Source organism: Vombatus ursinus, unplaced genomic scaffold (assembly GCF_900497805.2).
Source record: "Vombatus ursinus unplaced genomic scaffold, bare-nosed wombat genome assembly UNPS02010788.1, whole genome shotgun sequence".
Taxonomy (NCBI): domain Eukaryota; kingdom Metazoa; phylum Chordata; class Mammalia; order Diprotodontia; family Vombatidae; genus Vombatus; species Vombatus ursinus.
In genome coordinates this window covers 5,081,551-5,101,650 of record NW_020950566.1, presented here as the reverse complement: position 1 = coordinate 5,101,650, position 20,100 = coordinate 5,081,551, and the positions used below count along the sequence as shown (strand labels likewise).

The window sequence follows — 20,100 nt, the reverse complement described above, 5'->3', positions numbered from 1 at the left end:
CCTCCCCTAGCTTACCTTTCTTCACCTTCTAAATTCCTACTCATTCTTTAAATGCCAATTCCAATGCTCCTTTCTCCAGAAAGTTTTTTCTGATTATCCCCCATTGGTAATGACTTCATTGATAATGAAGCACACATAGCACTTTGTTCTCTATTTATACTTATCATGTTATATGTATATTATAGTTATCTACCTTTGTATCATGTTCCCTTACTCTGTGATCAATGAGGGCAGGGACTATGTCTTATTTAAGTTTTGTCTTTTCCCAATGTTTACTAGCACAGTACTCTGAATAGAGTAGGCCCTTTACAAAGATTTGATGAGTCGAATCAAATTAATTGAAATGAACTTGGGCAACCCTCCTAGTTTCCGTGGCCTTTGCTCCTGAAAAGTGCCTGTGCCCCAAACCTCATGGATGGGAAAATGGTTTTTTTTTTTCCTAGAATAATGCCATCATTACATTATCATCATTATATTATTCTATTTCTATCACCAACACTTAGCACAATGCTTTAGTAAATAGTAAGTGCTTTATAAATGCTTTTTCATTCATTCGTGATTATCATCAAACTCTTACAGAGTACCTAGTTATAGTTGTTGTTTGTTGAGTCTTTTCAGGCATACCAGACTCTTTGTGACCCTATTTGGGCTTTTTTTTTGGCAAGGATACTAGAGTGGTTTGCCATTTCTTTCTCCATCCCATTTTGCAGATAAGGAACTGAGAGTCACACAGCTAGTAAGCATCTGAGGCCATATTTGAACTCATGAAGATGAGTCCTCCTGATTTCAAGCCCAGTGCTCTATCCACAGCACCACCTACCTGTCCATATGCTATATGCTAGGCATTAAATGAATAAGACTAAAAAGAGAACTAGAGAGCATGATAAGAATAAGAGATGCTTTTACTCAAAAACAGATGAATATAAGAAAGATAAGATGAAGAATCACCAGTAGCATGCACCAAAATCCTATTTGCTAATGGTCAATGAGTTATTCTGCATAAAAGGAAGAAAAAAAGTAACTATCTCTTTCTTTCCTCTAGACTTACTGGTTTGGCTTTGCTCTTCTAAATAACCTGCTGTCATTTTATTAATCCCGTTTATGATTCAGGGTACTTCAACAAACCAGTATTCTTCCTTACCCTTCATTCTATATTGTCTCTCAAAAATGATCTCTTCTATTCTCATGCATCCACCCACAACTTCTATGGCCCCTCCAGCATAGCATGGAATCACTTTAAAAGTACTATCTGTCTCCCTTCTAAAACTGATTAGTGGGGATTGTTGTTGATTCATTTGCCTTTTGTATTTCTGGATATTTTCCACAATCACAAACATTGTGTGTGGCTAGAGTGCCTGTAAGAAAGCAATGCAAGTGATTAAATTATGAAAGTGACCCACCTCTGCTTATTTGCCACTGGTATTGTTTATCACTCAGATAAAGCCATCAGAATACTCAATGCTTTACGTCAGAAAGAGAACCAGACAGAACATGGGGACCAGAAATCCTCTCCCTGGAGATCCATGCGACTAATGTACGCAAGAGAGAGACACATACATCCATGCCAGGAACCAGTTTAAGATTCTAAATATTGTGGAAAGAGATTATTAAGACAGACTTTTACAAATAAACAAGTGTTTTACATTGCTAATTTTCACCCTGTGCTTTTACTTGTAATTCTCTGTGATACAGATTGGACCATTTTTTTTTAAATGGAAGTTCATTTTTTTTTCATCCTTCACATTGACTAAAAGAAATTAATCTAGATTGAAATAGAATTATGCCAAAAGTAATTCCAAATTTCAACAAAAATATGAAATATGTATAGCCAACCTACCCCTATTTATTTGTATGATACTTCTGGCTCAGCATTCCCGGCTATCCATTTCATTAAAAGGACATGCAAGTAAATAAGGAGGCAGGATGATAAAAATTGTTGCAGAATGAGAGATTCTTGAAACCCAACAAAAAAATCTTTACCATTATTTTTGTTATGATAAATGGGAATAACAGTAAAAAAGAAGAGTATCTGCCATATCCATGTACACATAGCAGCTACAATAGCAGCAGATATTTGATTTGATTACATTCAGTAATCATTAATTAAGCATTTACTCTGTGCCAAATGCTGTTTCAGCTTCAAAGAGCTTTCATTCTAGTGGAGATTGTGTGTTCCCCTAGTGGATATATAAGCATGTTTAACCACACAAAAGCTCGTGTCATACCATTGCTTTTGGAGCTAGGAAGTTTCAATGACATTTAACATGTCATTGTTTTGGAAAAGTAACTTTTAGAAGCTTTGTACTCCTAGTGAAACAAGAGTGAAAAGGCCTGGAATGGAAATGTTTCAACAATAATATACAAGAGCATATGCAAAAGGTAAATAAGAGGAGTAAATAATAAGAAGGAAATGGCAAACCCCTGCAGTATCTTTGCCAAGAAAACCCAATGGTTTTATCCGTGGGTCACAGAGTCAGCCATGAATGAACTGTTGGATGATAACAATAGCAAATAATAATAAAGAGTAAATAAATTTTAAAAGGAGTAAATATAAAATAATTTTGATGCCATAGGCAAGCAGTCAACTGAAGGGATCACTAAAATGCTCATATCAGTGGTAGCACCTGAACTATGCTTTAAAAGGAAAGTAGAGCACCCTCAAGGAGGAGGTGAGAAAAGAAAGCATTCTAGGCAGGAGATAGAATGTCATCTCTTGGTAGTTGTAAGTGGACTAGATTGACTAAAATGTGGTATGTGATGGAAAGTGATTTGCATTCAGTTTAGAAAGACTGGTTAAAGCCCAACTGAGAAGGTCTTTAAGTGCTAAAGATAGGAGTTTGTATCTTATTTTGGAGGCAGTAGTAAACCTCTGAAGCTTCAGGAGCCTGGAAATACCGTAGTTAGATCTGTGTTTTAGTTATATTAATTTGGCAGCTTTGTGGAGGATAGATTAGAGATGTGGAGAATCTGTAGATGGGGAAACCAAGTGAGATGTCCATAATATTTAGAAATTAGAAAATTGCAACATCCAGAAAGTCAATAAATTCTCAGTCTCATAGCAGAGGAGATGAACCTTGAGTTCTTGAACCTCAATAGACAAACTTTCCCTCTTTCTTTAATGTTTTGTACCCCATAGGAAACTTTTCCCCAGTGTCCATGTCGTCAAACTGAAATAGGTTCCTACCGTTCTTCGGCAGAATTTTTCCCTCAGTGAACATATATGTTTAACCACACAAAAGCTCATGTCACACCATTGCATTTGGAGCTAGGAAGTTCCAATGACATGTTACATGTCATTGTTTTGAAAAAGTAACTTTTAGAAGTTCCATATGTCTCATGAAACAAGAGTGAAAAGGTCTGGAATGGAAATGATTCAACAGTATATGTCAGAGATGCTCAGAAAACAAGTTTTTAACTTACTGGAAAAACTATTGGAAATAAGCACTTTGTGAAGCTTAAAGTGCTATATAAATGTTAATGGACATAACTATAGTCACTGAATAACAGAACATGTATTTCTATGGACATAGTCCAGAGTCAAGGCTCCAGAGTAAGATAAGATTTCCCCTCTAGAAATGGCAATGAAACAGGCAGGCTCAATAGGCACATGTTAGTTATTCAAAAGTCTACTGTCAAAAAATATTTTAATGAATTTGTTTGTTTAGACAAAAAGTATTTGATATAGTAAAAAAAAGGGGGGGGGAGCTAGCCTTGAAGTCAGGAAGACCTGAGTTCAAGCTCTGCCTCTGAAACATACTGGCTGTGTGATACAATGAGCCCATCACAACTGTGCTCTCAGTCCCCCAGACAGCTAAGTTGTATCGATGGAAGAAGTTTCCACACGAGGGGTTACCTACAGTAATGAAATCACAAAAAGAAAATTTTAAAATTTTAATAAATTATTTCCTAGTCTTCCTTTCTGGGTCTAAATATGAAAATATGTGTTCACATATATAACCTGTATCAAGTTGCTTACTGTTTTAGGAAGGGGGTAGGGAGGGAAGGAAGGAAAAATTTGGAACTCAAAATTTTTTAAAATGTTTAAAATTGCCTTTATATATAATTAGAAAAAATAAAATACCATCTAAAGTATTATTGAGAAGAGAAAAAATATGTATTTAGTTAAATTAAATTTTAAGCATCACTAAAACTTAGATAAATATATAAATCCATAACTTGTTTAATATAATAAGGGACTGAGATTTTGTTGTTGTTAATCTTGAAATTTAGAAATAAAGCAAGTCATCTTTTTTATTAAAAAAACATAATTAAGACACATAAGTTGGTTTTAAAATCACTATTCCTTAATTTATGTGCAATATTGCTATTGTTTCCTCTTAGATCAGGGTTATAATACAACGGTAAAGGAAATTTTAGCTCCATGTTGATACTTAGTTTTATTTTCCTATGATGAAAAAATATTTAACTTCTGTTTTTTGAAGAAAAATGATTAAAGAATATTTGGGTGGTGACATTTTTTAAGCGCATGAAACAGAATAGGAGTAATCAGAATATTTTGTCTTCATTTGAGAACATGAAACTTCTTCAGTGTTTAGTAACCAGGAGCCAATTCATTTGTGAGGTAGTTAAATTTCTCACAAATGTTTTTGTCAGATGAATTCACATTGAACCTGGGGTTTAACCAAAGCATTTTTACGGACACCAGCAAAATTGAAAGTTATTCTTAAATTCACTAAAATTTAAAGAATATTGTGAACCTGAGGATTTACAAAAGTATTTCTACATAAGCCAGTAAAATAGAAATTTATTCTTAATTTAAAGAATGTTATGAACCTGAGCATTTACAAAAGCATTTCTACATAAGCCACCACAATTGAAATTTATCTTTAAAGTCAATAGAATTTAAAGAAGATTTTGAACCTGAGGGTTTATAAAAGCATTTCTACATAAATTGATAAAATTTAAAAAAATTTAATTCCACAGAATTAAAGGAATGTTGTATAAGGTTGTCATCAACTGTCCACAACAAAATAAGTTTGGATTTTTGTTTTGCTTTTTTTAATTAATTGATGAGATTAAAGTACATATATTCTATGTTTTGAAAGATCAGTTACAAATTATTCTAGTTTTTAAACCTATTCAAAAAATAAAAGATGTAAGGTTTGTTTTTGCTTTTGTTTGTTTGTTTGTTTATTTGTTTTTTCCAGTGTGAATTAACTCTCAATCTTAGAGAGTGTCCTTGATCACATAGAGGGTGTGCCTTGCCTAAAGTTACAAAGTTTATAAATATCAAAGTCAAGATTTGAGTCTTCCTCTCCAAACCCATCACTTTATTTACTGTGTCCCAAATGGCTCTAAACTTAAACAACAGAAGCTAGAAACACTTGGCTGTACTGTGAGCTATGAGAAAATGCAACTCAAATCAGAGAGAATGACAAGGCATTGAAAGGCTTACAGTGCATCACCAAGTACTGGTATTTCTGACGGTGTTGTTGTGCAATGAGATATGCACTAGTGATTTTACTCCAGTATTGGGAAGGTATTCCAGTAGCATGATGGGATGCAGGCCTTCTTGTTTATAAAGTATAGATGTTACAATATGGCGGGATCATGATATTACTTCTGATTTGTTGCTGTAAGGCAAGCTTTTGTAGGCGAAGAAAAATGCACTTTCAAATTAAGTCAATTATACTGTAGCCTCCAGTTCATCTCTAAAACAGGAACAATATATTTAAAAATTTGTCTCCTTGTTAAATAGGCACCATGACAGTGTTTTTCTAATGCATTGTTAACCTCCAGTGGAAGGTTACACAGCTTCTACAGTATCAAAATCCATTGCTGGGAAGAATGACGGCAGAGTTGTGCCCACCTACCCAGGAATGGCAGAAGAGAAGGCTTGCACCTGTGGGATTAGGTGTAGCAGCAGGAAGTAAGAGCATTTGCAGCATATAATTAATGAGGAATTTTTTTTTCCTTTTCTTTTTTCTTTTTCTTTTTTTAAACAGCATGTTCATCTTGCCAGGTTAACTAGTGATTAACCCTAGGGGAAAGAAAAAAAAATCCTCACTTGGGTCTACACTCATTCACTCACCAGTGTATTCAGTTACTTGTGTAACAAGTGATAAAGAAACCTACTGAAAATATTTCATTTCCTGGTATGTTTGGTGATTTAGTTCTGTTTTGTATGGGGTGTGAAAGTCTATTGGTGCGTTCATTTGGCCGACATAGTAGCTGAAAAATTGCTGATACTTTCCTGAATCCAGTTAGAAATTGCCTGGGAACAACTGTTGACTGCCTTTAAAATCAGCACAAAATGGAAAACTTTTTAGTTTTATCATTCCTGTCTATTAAAATGAATAGACCAGAGCTTTAAATAAAACACACGTTGTGAAAAGCAACCTTATTTGAAAATTGTATACTGTAAATGCTCTAAATACTCTCAAAATGACAGCAATAATAGCTTTAAGATATTTTAATTGGTTCTTTAATTTTTATTTCATCACATTTATTAGTCATTTAAATGATGATTTAATTTTCATTTTAGAGTGTTTCAAATTTTAATATCTTTTTTTTTAAATCCCTCTCGATCATGGAAAAAAAAACTATGTTGTTCTATTGTTGCTAATGATTAGCATGTAGACCCTTTGATAAATCATTGTGTATTAACACACACTGAAAGAGTAGTAATTTCTCTTTTATAATGTAGGCACAATATTTCTGTTTCACTCAGAAAAGAACTGACAGCAGGATATCTTCTTGTAGTTATTTTTGGAAGAGAAGGCTTAATTCCTAATGGAAGAATAGCTTAACATATGAAAAAGTGCAAAGACTTTCAAAGTTTTAAAATCACAGTATCACAAAATAGTCATAGCATGAAGGAGTGCTGATCCAGTGACAATGCCCCCCATCCAAACACGTTCATATTATAAAGAGAAACTATTTAAAAGGAAAATTACATATTTTTCAGCAATTTATCAGAGATAATTACCCTTCAAACACTAAAGAAAGGATAAAGTGTTTTAAAGAAGCATAATTCTAATTGGTAAATGTCACCAGCTGTTGCAGTTACTCTTTCTTGTGTATATTCTTCTAATGATTATAGTCTCATGCCACAAGCTGCATGAAAATATATTCACTAGGTGTGAAATTCCCATATGTCACAATTTCAAGAATAGGTAAACAGTTCAAAGATAAAGGAAGAAATAATGTTAATGAGAAATGTTATAATTCTGGCTTTTGTTTTTGTTTTTTTTTCAGACTAGTGTTTCTTAACTTACAAAAAGAAAACTTATTTTCAACAAAGAAGTTTAATCTGTTTTTCAGTTTTGTAAAACATATTTAAAATCGAAATTATCTACCTAAAATCCATGTTATCAAGTTGTAATATTTCAATTTATAGATTTAACGTTTTAACCATTTTGTTCTGTAAAACAGAATTGACATTTAAATTTCTCTCTATTAGCATTGAGATAAAGGATGTTTATTAGGCTTCTTGTATGACTTTTGTTTGTTTGTTTGGTTTGTTGTTTTTATTTTTTTAAGTGAGGCAATCAGAGTTAAGTGACTTGCCCAAGGTCACACAGCTAGTACATGTCAAGTGTTTGGTCTGAGGCCAGATTTGAATTCGTGTCCTCCTGACTTCAGGGCTGGTGTTCTATCCACTGCGCCACCTAGCTGCCCCCCTTGTATGACATTTTTAATAAAGTTTTAAATATGATAAAAGAAATGTGTTTTACATACACATATATGAAATACACATTTTTATGTGTGTATACACCTACTATGTGCAAATCTCATATTGGAAGAGACCTTAGAAACTGTGGAGTTCAGCTTACACAGGAGCATGAATTGCCTTGTTAATTCATGGCCCAGTGGTTACCCAACTACTGCTTTAAGACCTCCAATGATAGCGAACTGACCTATTGGAACAATTCATTATACTTTAGGCTATCTCTAAGTGCTGAGAAGTTTTTATTTTCACCAAATCTAAATCTGTCTCTCTGCAACTTCTACCTCTTACACTTAGTTCTGCTTTTTAGATTGAAGCAAACTATTCTAATCTCTTTTCCATGTGAAAGCCCTTCAATTCTTAGACGCATCTCTCCTGCCTCTCTGAATCTGCCCTCTTCTAGGATCAGTGTCCTCATATGACATGGTTTAGAGGTCTCCCATTATCCTTTAAACCAAGGTTGTCAAGCTAATAAAAATGGAAGCCACTGAATTGTACATAAGGACCCCTTTGGATCAAATACTGACTTAGAAAACCACCCAGGTGTATATATTTCCTTTTTATTAATTATTTTGTCAACTATGTCCCAATTAATTTTAAACTGGTTCAAGCCAGACTTGGGCATGTTATGGGCTATGTGCAGCCCACAGGCTATATGTTTGACATTTCTACTGTAAACCTATTCCAGTTTGTCATTGACCTCTATAATGTGGCCAGATGTGGTCTGGATAGGAGAGAATGCAATGGAGCTATCACATCTGGGTACCATACTTCTAGTAATACAGCATAAGATCACAGCCTAAGAAACAGCATGGTGTGTCCTTACAACTGACCTCTGAGAAATGATCTCAGAGTCAGAAATAGTTGAGTTCATGTCCTACCTCTGACACATACTGGCTATGAGACCCTGGATAAGTATTGGACCTCTTAGTAGTCTGAAACAAATCTCTAAAACTGTACCTAAACTCTTTAGGTCTCAAGCTACTCCCTACAACTAATTGAAGTTAGAAACCATTGGCTACAATCTGTGCAGATGATATCGTTTCCATCTCTATGGAATCTCCCCATTTATTTGTGTATATTTATAAATTTGGAATAATTTTAATTGATCTTTTAAAAAGAAGGAACATATTTATACATCTTGTCTGAGGTATTAATTTAGAAAGGGAAACAAAAATCTAAACTTATTTTGTTGACATTTGGCAAAACCCTTACCCTCTCTATCTTAAATTCTATGGAATTTAAGAATATATTTCTATTTTTTTTTTAGAGTTAAGGAGAAAAGCACTTGAAATACATTAGATTTGGGATAAATTCATTTCTTTTAATTTGCTAGAACTTAAATTCAAACACATAAATGAATAGGCTTACTAGGTTACTAAGTGCTAAAGTAGTTCTGTGTCCCTACATGTGGAGAAAAAATATTCTAACAATTATTATGTTGGTTAATCTGTTAAAAAAATATTCCACAGAACATTATAAGCTGCATAAGGGTGCTCCCTACACTGATGGAATCACAGGTCTGGGCAGCAGGACATAAAATATTACATTAGCTTCTATGGCCACCATGCCACACTACTTATATACTGAGGTCACTGATGACTAAATCCCCCAGGTCATTTTCACATAATGTTCTCTCTAGCCATGCTTCCTTCAACCTAAACTAATATAATTGAATTTTTTCTTCAGAACAGGTATAGGGATTTACATTTACTCCTATTAAAATTGTATCTTATTAGTCTGAGCTTACTATTCTAGCCTGTCAAGGTATTTTTGTCCCAGTTTTGCCATCCAACAGGTTAGCTATTCCTCCTGACAAATTTGACATTACACGCCTTCATTTAAATCATTGATAATGATGTCATGAGGAACAGGACCAAGGACAGAATATTATAAACTCTACTAGAACTACCTCTCTATGTTGTTATTGACCCGTTACTTCCTCATGTGTGAACATTCCACTAGTTCTGAATCAGTTTAATGGTACTATCATCCATTTAGTCTACATCTCTGTATCTTGTCTACAAGGATATAATTAAAGGTTGCCAAGTGTTTTGTTGAAAACCAGAAATATCCTATGTATGCCACTGGAGAGGTAGCTTGGCATAGTGGAAAGAACATAAGCAGGAAGTAGGAGACATGGGTTTGACTACTGGTTTTAATCAATATTCCTAGCTATATAAACATGGCAACTCACTTAACATCTCAGAGCATTATTTTCTTCATTTGTAAAATAGAGATAATTGATAGATAGGTGCGCTACTTACTTCACTGTGTTGTTCCTAAGAAACACCTTATAATGTTAAATAAAAATGAAATATGGTACCCTAATATTCTGTTAATCTAGTTGTTGTTGTTCAGTCATGTCTGACTCTTTGTGACCCCATGGAATTGTCCATGGAGTTTTCTTGGCACAGATACTGGAGTGGTTTGCCATTTCCTTCTCAAGTGTGTCCCCATTTTACAAATGAAAAACTGAGGCAAATAGGGATTAAATGATTTGTCTGGGGTCATACAGCTAGTAAGTGTCTGAAACCAGATCTGAACACTTATCTTCCTAACTCCAGGCCCAGTGCTCTATCCACTGTGCCACCTAGCTGCCCGTTAATCTAGTTTGTTATTGGTGTTGTTCAACCAATTGTTTTTCAGTCGTAGCCAACTCTTCATGACCTCATTGAGGTTTTCTTGGCAAAGATACTGGCGTGGTTTTCCATTTCTTTCTCTAACTCATCTTACAGATGAGGGTGAAGTAAATTGCTCAAGGTCACACAGCTAGTATTGTCTAATAGTTGACTAATAAATGTGATGAAATAAAAATTAAATAGCTCCATTGCATTCAGCCTATTTTAAAAAAGGCTTTAGGTTTATCTGACAGGAAAATCTAATAATGACTGTTTCCCTTTCTACAAGCCTTCCATCTACCAATACACCCTAGAACTTTGCCAAGAATCAAAGTCAAGTTCAACAGCCTATAATTAGAAGAATTTATCTTCTTTCCGTTTTCTGAAAATCGGGACATCTGTCTTGAGACCTCACCAATCTCTATAACTTGCATCTTAGCAATCACATGCTCCAGTGTTCAGGTGTGCTCATTTGAGCCCATTTAGAGAAGACAGGTACTATCTTATTATCTCCATTTATTTTAATTTCCTGTCAAGCATTTTTTGTTCTTTACTTCCCAGTCTGAAGATCATTTTCCTTGATAAAGAAAATTGAAGTAAAAAGTAGCTGGGTCATCTTTCACTGTTACACTGTTATCATTCCATCAGACCTGTGAGTGGTCCTATACCCTGTTTAATCTTCCTCTTGCCCCTTAAAAAAAAGCAAACAATCCCTTTTTTTATTGTCCTTGGCATTAATAACAACTCTCAATTCATTCCCAACTTTAATATTCCTGATACTTTTCTGAGAGGGCTATGCCATCCCCACTTCCCTGCCTTTGTTTACATCTGCTCTGTGGATCTTTGTGTTTTTTTTAATTGTTGTTTAATTTTTTCTCAATTGCATGTAAAAACAATTTTTAACATTCGTTTTAAAAAATTTTGAGTTCCAAATTCCCTCCCTCCTCTCCCCGCTCCTTGAGATGGCAAGCAATTTGATATAGATTATAAATGTATAGTCATGCAAAACATTTTATGGATCTTTTTAAAAATCTTAGCTGATCAATGATTTAGCCTAGTTAAGCCCTTTAGACAATTTCCCCTTTTTATTCATTTCCCAATGAAACCAATTCTATTTTTACCACCAGAATTCCATTCTTGAGAATGTCTCAACTCTTTTGATATGTATAACTTTAGCTGTGGAATCCTACCCACTTTTTTGCTAAGGTGTTTGGAATCTACTCTCCAAAAATCTAGAATGTACGTCATATTATGCCCAGCTTGCTGTTTCTCAACCATCACAAACTCTAAATTGGCATAGTCACTGCCGCCCAACGTTTCCATCATTGATACTTCAGCAGCAAATTCAGTTCATTTCCATTCAGACAGACAGGCAACAAGCATTTATTAAGCACTTAATATATAGCTGGCATTGTTCTAAGCTCTAGGGATACAAAAAGAAAGACAGTCCCTAGCTTCAATGAGCTTTCATTCTAGTAGAAGACAACACATTAAAGAGAGCTGAAAAAAATGTTGGGGGCAGGAGGACAGGTGTCTACATGGGGATGTGGGGGGAAAGTTCAGAGAGTCAGAAGCGGAGTCTAGAGCAGAATAAGGAATAGTGGGCAAAGGGGCCTCCCCGAAAGATTGGCCCTGAAAGGAATCACCAGTGGGAGAAGGGGACCAGAGTAGAGGTATATTCTAGGGTGAGAAGGCCCCAGGCACGGAGGGAAGTTCTGAGTCAATATGCCTTTATTAAGTTCCTACTGTATGCTAGGCAAATTCCTACTATGTACTAGAGATAGACAAAAGTAAAATGGTCCCTGTCCTCAAGCAGCTTGAATTCTGTTGCAGAAGGAGACAAAAAGGTGGGAGGGGACAAGGAACAACAAGAGTATGGATAAGAACAAAATGCGTGCTATGAAAATACAAAGCAATTGAGAGGCTGGGGAAGGGGAACCATTAGCAGCCAAGTGAATCAGGACAGGCCTACTGTAGTTGGAGCTAGCACTTGAGCAGAACTGAGCTGATCTAGAGGAATCTAGGAATTCTATTAGCAAAGATGAGGAGGGAGAGTTCATTCCAAGCACGGATAGTGGCCTGTTTTGTGAAAAGGCACAGACATGGAAGAGCCTGCTTACTTATCAAAATCAAGTCTAAAATAGCAATTCCTCTTGTCCCTTCAATTTCTGAAGGGTAGAATTATCGAGTTAAGTCATGAATTTATAAACTACTCTACTTTTAACATAGTGAGAGACTGCCACAAGATGTCCACATAGTACCCTATCATTGTCATATTTAGTTTGTGATATGTTTCCCAAACACATCATCCATTTCCTCCTTCTGTTCTGGTGGTATATTATATGCATCAATGATAGTATCGTTTCTGCTTCTCCCTCTGTTGATCTCAATCAAATGTCTTCTCTTATGCTTATCCTCTCTATCATATGACTCCCCTTCTCTCTCTCTGTATTCCCTTATGGGAAATATACAGTACCATTTATGTATACTTTCACATCTCTGCTCCCTTTATCTAATCTTTCTCTTCTGAATAAGATAGAACCTTCCATTGCATTATTCTAGTCTGTAATTACCATCCCATTAGGTCTTCAGTGATACTGATAAGGCTAAATACATTTATCTCCTTGGATTAAGATCTCTAGTTTACTCAATTATCCATACCCTGTATAACTATGTGGTGTACACACACACACACACACACACACACACACATACATACACACACACATATGTATGTATGATCAGAACCATTATTATACCTGTTTTTCTTGGGCAATGTCCCCTGGACCTCTATATTGATATTCTTCCAATAATAATAGGAAGAATTTACTATTACCCCTTTTTAAAATATGGGGCTTAGCAGTGAGAGATTTGGGGGATGAGGATAGCAAGTGGTAATGGGAATTGAGTGTACCACACTGACTTCATCTTGTGACTCAATTCTGGATCTTAGTTCCCTTTCTATTCAATTATGGATCTAATCCAACTTCTGTCCTGTGAGAAAACTTTATTCAATTGTGGGAAGTGGAAGAAAAACTTGCTGCCTTGTTTGAACCTAGTCTTGCATGGCTGGGAAGCCAGACCACCCCTCCATGCTATCTAGAGACCCTGAACCAAAGACCTAGGTAATACTGATCAGAAACCCAGTCAGACTCAAATACTGATGCAAGGAGCCTTCTCACAATTGTCTATCTCAAGCAACCCATATGTCTTATCTGAAAATTGGCCCCATACCAATTAACCAGATATTGTTTCCATGTTCCTTTGATTGTTTATAGACACTTGGAGGGATTGGGACATCTTCTTTTCTGAATTCAGGGAATTGCACCTGTTCACTCTCCCCCTCCCAACTTGGAAAGTCCCTAATCTTTCATCCAATTAAAAATCAGATGACCCAATGTATTTTTTTCTTTTGATTAATTGACCTTATTTGATTAATTGTTTTTAATGTATAAAAAGTCTGTCTCCTTCTATATTTGGGGTCCAGACTAAGCTGAGGAGGTCTGGTCCTGGTTTGTTGGGCAATTACCATGCATTGCTTAATAAATCAATGTGGTTGGAAGATCAAACCTTTGGTTTCCTCAGTCATTTAATTTTTCACTCACCACAGCAGACACATACACACACACACACACACACGGGACAACATGAGTATGGATAAGAACAAAATACATGCAATATAAATACAAAGCAATTGGGAGGTTGAGGAAGGGGAATCACTAGCAAATATTTGTGGGTGGGTATGTTTGTGTGTGTGTGTGTGTGTGTGTGTCCAGTTTGTTTCTCCCTCCAGTTTCATCTTAAAGAATTCTTTATCAGAGCTATAAGTCTGTGGTGAAATAGAACCTTCCTAACTTTCATCATGTGCACCCTAGCCCTAGCCCTGAGCCCCTTATTCCTATATCTGATCTAGAAATCCAAATCCTGGTGTCTGCATTCATTTTTTCTCACTGAGTAGGCTACTTTTTAAATCTATTGTATACTGTCGCTTTCTGGCAACCTTCCCTGCTGTAATTCAACAGTGTCTTGGCTGACAGGTCAAATGATTGACTGGATTAAAGGACTTGTTTCTTTGAATGACAATAAAATAAAAACTTTAGAGGTGGGAGGACTTGCTTTTAAATCTCAATTTAATTTGTCTCCATGCAACAGCTCTCACATCTTGTCTATAGAGTATTTTGCTTATCGTGAGCCTAGCATGAGTTCACACCATTGTTCTGGCTGAGGAGCCCCTGCCTGTCACTTTAGTTCCTGGGCTATTTGATGCCTATGGGACTTCCTCACTTTTCAGTCTTTGGTACTTGAGGGGCCCCGAGAGAATCCCAGTACTTGAGAATTTCTCATTGTCCTAAGTGCTAGTTAACCTTAAGATGCTGACCGTAATAAAAAATTCTCTTGACTTTTCTCCTAGAGCAGATAGGGATAAGAACTGGAGCCTTGATTTCATTGGTATGGGTAACTCCAGACAAGGAAATTCCTTTTACCAATGCAGGTTGGTGCTTTCTGGTCAATTTAGTCTTAAACATTCTCAAAGGGTATTGAGAGGGTAAGTGACTTACCCAGGGTCATATTGTTGTTCAATCATTTTTAAGTCACATCCAACTCTTCATGATCCCATTTGGGATTCTGGCAAAGATACTAGAGTAGTCATACAGCCAGTGTATGTCAGACAGGACATACCCTCAGGTCTCTTTGTCTCCAAGGTCACCTCTTTATCCACTCTATCAGTGGAGATAAAATTTTCCATTAAAAATCATGCACTTGAAAAAGATATGTATGTGTTCAGATGTTTTTGGACTTTGGAGGGCAAAAATAAACTCAAGAATTAACTTATAAAAGCCTCCATTATATTTGAAATGTAACCAGCATTATAGATATGTGCTCTTCAAGAAATACCAGTAGCAAAATGTCTGTACATCATTCTTTGATATTAATAAGTGATCCTTGTAAGGCTCATATGAGCCTTGTATTTTTAAGGGCTCTTGAGTTTGCACAGTGTTTGTTCAGCTTCAGGCTGTTAGGTAATAAAGCCTTTAGTCTTGCTCAAAACATCTTTGTTACAAAAGCAAAAAAACAAACAAACAAAAAACAACCCAACCTTTGAAATAACCTTTAGTTGAACAAGTCACATTCTCCTAATGCCTAACCTGTGCCCTGGTTTTACATTAAAATGTTTGGAAATATATTAAATATGCAAAAGAAAGGATGGATTTTAAAGCCTTTATTAACGAATGTACTACCCTTGACCTATAGATGGTACCATTGACTCACCAACAGTAGAGAATAAGTTTCGAATTGTTCTAACAGCTGGGGTGATGTTTAACCTAGTTCTTTCCCTCTTCTACACAGTCCCTCTTCTGGCCAATAATACTCATTTAGAAAGTAGATCACACAGCTTATTAAGGTTATGAGTGTTGTCTGTAGGTCTGGACTGACTAAGCCCATATGGGGAGGCAGCATGGAGTCAAGAGGCCAGGGTTCAAGTTCGTCCTCAGATATTTACAAACTATGTGACTACGGACAAGTCATCTAATCTTTCCTAGTCTCAGTTTTTTCTTCTGTAAAATGGAACTAATAAAACACTACCTTGGAATGGTGTTGTAAGACGAGCTTTGATTACCTTGAAGCACTATGTGAATGAATGAATGATAATAATGATGATTGCTGTCTTGTCATTGTTAACACCAAACCTTAGTCAACTAAGTTAACTAAGTAGATTACAAAATAGATTATGTCAAACTAAGTTGGAATTCACTAAGGCAAGTTATCGTGAGGCTAGAGAATTATCCTTGACTATAAGATGAAAGGATTGGACTAGATGACGTCTAAAATTCCTTCTGACCATACAACCCCAAGATTCTGTGGTTTTAAAAGACATGGGATGAGTTGGGAAGGAAAATGATTCATTGACAACCAGGCAGAATCAGGCTTCATCCATTCTACTTGTTGGTTTGTCTGTCTATAGACTACAACTAGGAAGACTTAGAACACGACTGCTTTTGTGTGTAAATAAACTCTGACAAATGTCATGTGATCTAAAACTTAAATTCAAGTCTTCTGACTCCAAGTGAGCTACTCCTTCTACTTCACCAAACTGTTTCCTCTGGATGGATAATCCAAAAATCATTTGTACCGGGCTTCAGAATGCATTAAAAGTTCTTTTTTTAATTTGCGTAATATTTTCTCTCTAATTATGTATTACTTAGACTTACATGATATGTTTATATTATTTAAATACACTTAGCCATTGAAGGAGGTGGCCAATAACATTTTGGGTCACTCAGAAAGAAAACCAAGCCTAGTTTTACATAACACATAAGTTCCAACAACTTATTGATAGATAATCTCTACTACAATAATGAAAAGTAAATTGTGGTTATAATTAGGGAATGCTCATGGTATGCTGATGATTTTAAATGTCTGAGCACTTAACTGACCTGTCATGCTTGTATATGTCTATACATCATGTTCATTGACCTCCATTTGTTTTAATGACAACCACCTTCTGAGATGGTATAACAAGTAATATAACTCACATTTTATAGTTAAAGAAATGAGGTTCACAGCTGATGAAGTCTTCCAGGAGTCGCACATATAAAACGTTTCAGAGCCGAGACTCCAATCCAAGTCTCCTGCCTCCAAGACCAATTTGTTTTTGCTTTGCCCACCATGTTGCTTTGCCTCTCTCATGAGTTTCTGATTATTTTCCTAAAGAGGGAAACATGTATTTTACCTCTTAGATATACATAGTAAATTGCCAGAAGTGCTCATCCTGGCTTAGATTCTTAGCACTTTTACAAATGTAACTTGTAAAATATGAGCAATTATTTCCCAAGGTTGAAGTCAAATAAGCTTTCATGCACCAATGAGGGAGTTGGGCTGGATGACCTAAGGGCCCTTCTAGCTCAAAATCTCTATATAAGTGGGAGCTACTTTATACCAACTCTAAACAATGACTGACGGATTTTCTTTCTGGTTTTCTCTTTCCCCTTCCCTCCTCATATATCAATTCTCTCCTAACAGAAACCAGGAATGGATTTATCTGATGCCTATATCATGTTTGTCCGGCAAAATCAGGATATCCTTCGAGAAAAGGTCAATGAGGAAATGTATATAGAAAAGTTGTTTGATGTAAGTAACTACTCTTGCAAGGCATGTTGGCATTAGGGACATATTACAGAGGGCAAAGTTGCAATTTGGTGGTGTTTTTTATGCAGATCAGAATAGTTGTTTTTTTTTTCTGGTGATCTTTTCTGTTTCTGTGCATGCATAGATAATTTTTCTTTTTAGAGTTCGTTCAGTTGCTGATAGAAACCTTCACTGGCTACATTGTCTGAATGTTGTCACTGTTGGATTGAGAAGGTCAAAAAACATTCTAAGATTAATTTTAATGAGCAAAGTACTATACCATTGCGTACATTGTCATTTCATTCTACCCACCCTTTGTTTTTGTTATGGCATTCCACAAACAGAATCTTATTTGAATGGATTCCATTTCTTCTTTAGATTTTTTAAAGATAAATATCCCATTCATTGGGATACAAAGAAATAGCCAAAATGCTGCCACTCTACTTTCAGTGGACTAGATAGGCAGATAGATAGATGATAAATGATAGATAGATAGATGTTGGATAGATGGATGGATGGATAGATGGAGAGATGCATTTGTGTGTGAATATACATATATACATATATACATAGATATCTTTTTAATTAATTAATTTAATTTTAGTTTTCAACATTCACTTCCATAAGATTTTGAGTTCCAGATTTTCTCCTCATCTCTCCCCTCCCCACACCCCAAGATAGCATGTAAATTGATATAGACTCAACACATACATTCATGTTAAACCTATTTTCACATTAGTCATGTTGTAAAGAAGAGTTAGAACCAATAGGGGAAACCACAAGAAAGGAGAAACAAAAAAAAATAGAGAGCAAATAATATGCTTCGATCTGCATTCAGACTCCATAGTTCTTTTTATGGATATGGACAGCATTTTTCATCATGAGTCTTTTGGAGTTGTCTTACATTCTTGCATTGCTAAGAAAAGATAAGTCTGTCAAAGTTAGTCATCATATAACGTGACTGTTATTGTATACAATGTTCTCCTGGTTCTGCTCACTTCACTTAGCATCAGTTCATATAAGTCTTTCCATGTTTTTTCTGAAGTCCACCTGCTTATCATTTCTTATACCACAATAGTATTCCATTACATTCATATACCACGATTTGTTCAGCCATTCCCCAATTGATGAACATCCCCTCAATTTCCAATTCTTGGCCACCACAAAAGAGCTACCATAAATATTTTTGTACTTGTGGGTCCTTTTCCCATTTTTATGATCTCTTTGGGAAACAGATCTAGAAATGGTTGTGCCAGATCAAAGGATATGCACATTTTTATAGCCCTTTGGGTATAGTTCCAAATCGCTCTCCAGAATGGTTGGATCATTTCACAACTCCACCAACAATGCGTTAGTATTCCAATTTTCCCACATCTGATCCAGCATTTATTATTTTCTTATTTTGTCTCTTTAGTTAATCTGATAGGTGTGATGTGGTACCTCTAAGTTATTTTGATTTGCATTTCTTTAATGGTGATTTAGAACTTTTTTCATATGACTATAGATAACTTTAATATATCTTTTTAACCAAGTTGATATGGGCTTGAAGATATAATATTATAATTATACGTGCACTGCAGTTTGAGACTAAACATGCCAACTCTCTAAAATAGAGTATTGTGGTTTGAGGTCTCATGGTCATCAGATTTCCCTCAGAGTGAATCTGTACCATAGACTAAGAGAGCAGTCCATTTAAATCACAATGCTGTCAGTCATTCTAATTATATAAGAGCCTGTTGAAAGGAAGGACTGGTGAGTGTTTGATACAGTTTAGCATAATCCAGTCTGTTAGTAAGTCTGAAATGTAATATTCCCTTTGAAGTGTATTTATTTGTGTACATCCCCTCTGTATTTTAGAAAAGCTTTCCTGGCAGTTTCTTTTAATTATGCAAGTCACTGCAAATGTTTTCATAACAGCAATTCACGAGCTTCCTGGTGACACTTCAGCTATAGTGGTTCCAGAAGGTCCAGGAACATCACCGTCTCTGCCACGGTCTGTCATGTCCCTGTTTGCCGTTTATCAGACTGGGTGGTCATGATGAAACTCCTCTCTCCCTTTTTTGCATTTCTAGATTCTACCTGGGCCACTTTACAATAAAAGTATCATCTGTTTTAATAAGCTAAGTGTTAATATGTGTGAAAAGAATGATTTCATATAAGCTTTGATGCCCTGCAGGGGTAGAAAAATTACCATCCATTCAGCTGGCACTTTTTCAAAGCACTAAAACCAAGTTAACAACTTCTGCATCAGTTTGGAAGCGCTCTCAGTCTCCAAGCAGATGGCTTTTTTCTAAGGCCTCTTCCACCTTTTTTTTTTTGCTTATGCTGATTTTTTTTTTATATTGGACAGAGAGAAAGTTGCGCTGCTGTTATTCTGACTGTGTTTCTTCTCGGAAAGTCCAACTGCAGCATGTATTCTATGTCTCACACAAGGCAGCTTAGTTTGGGAGAGAGAATGAATACAAATACATTGTGTGCAGAATTACTTCTTTTTTTTTTCCCTGTGACTGATTTGTAAAACATTTTGAACCCCTTTTGGCATCATACCAATTCATAACAGGGCATTAGATTGTCATGGGGTCTGCTGTCCTCCTTCATTCATGAGGCTTCTTATGGGGTGAATAGAGCTCACTAATTAAAGTGGAACCAGGGAGACAGAAT

At 35.8% G+C, this 20,100-nt stretch overlaps 1 protein-coding gene across 6 annotated transcripts in view; it reads left to right on the top strand.

The window, feature by feature from the left end:
• The window catches only part of CADPS2 (calcium dependent secretion activator 2), a 700,135-nt gene that overhangs the window by 641,376 nt on the left and 38,659 nt on the right, over positions 1-20,100 (top strand). For 3 of the 6 annotated variants that reach the window (XM_027855139.1, XM_027855138.1, XM_027855144.1), the window contains one exon: positions 17,335-17,442. The exons of 1 other annotated variant lie outside the window; for it this stretch is intronic. In XM_027855139.1, the coding sequence (XP_027710940.1) occupies positions 17,335-17,442 (108 nt within the window). Of the gene's footprint in view, positions 1-17,334; positions 17,443-19,296; positions 19,553-20,100 lie in introns of those variants that run through there. 2 more of the 6 variants (XM_027855141.1, XM_027855143.1) reach the window with 2 other exon arrangements.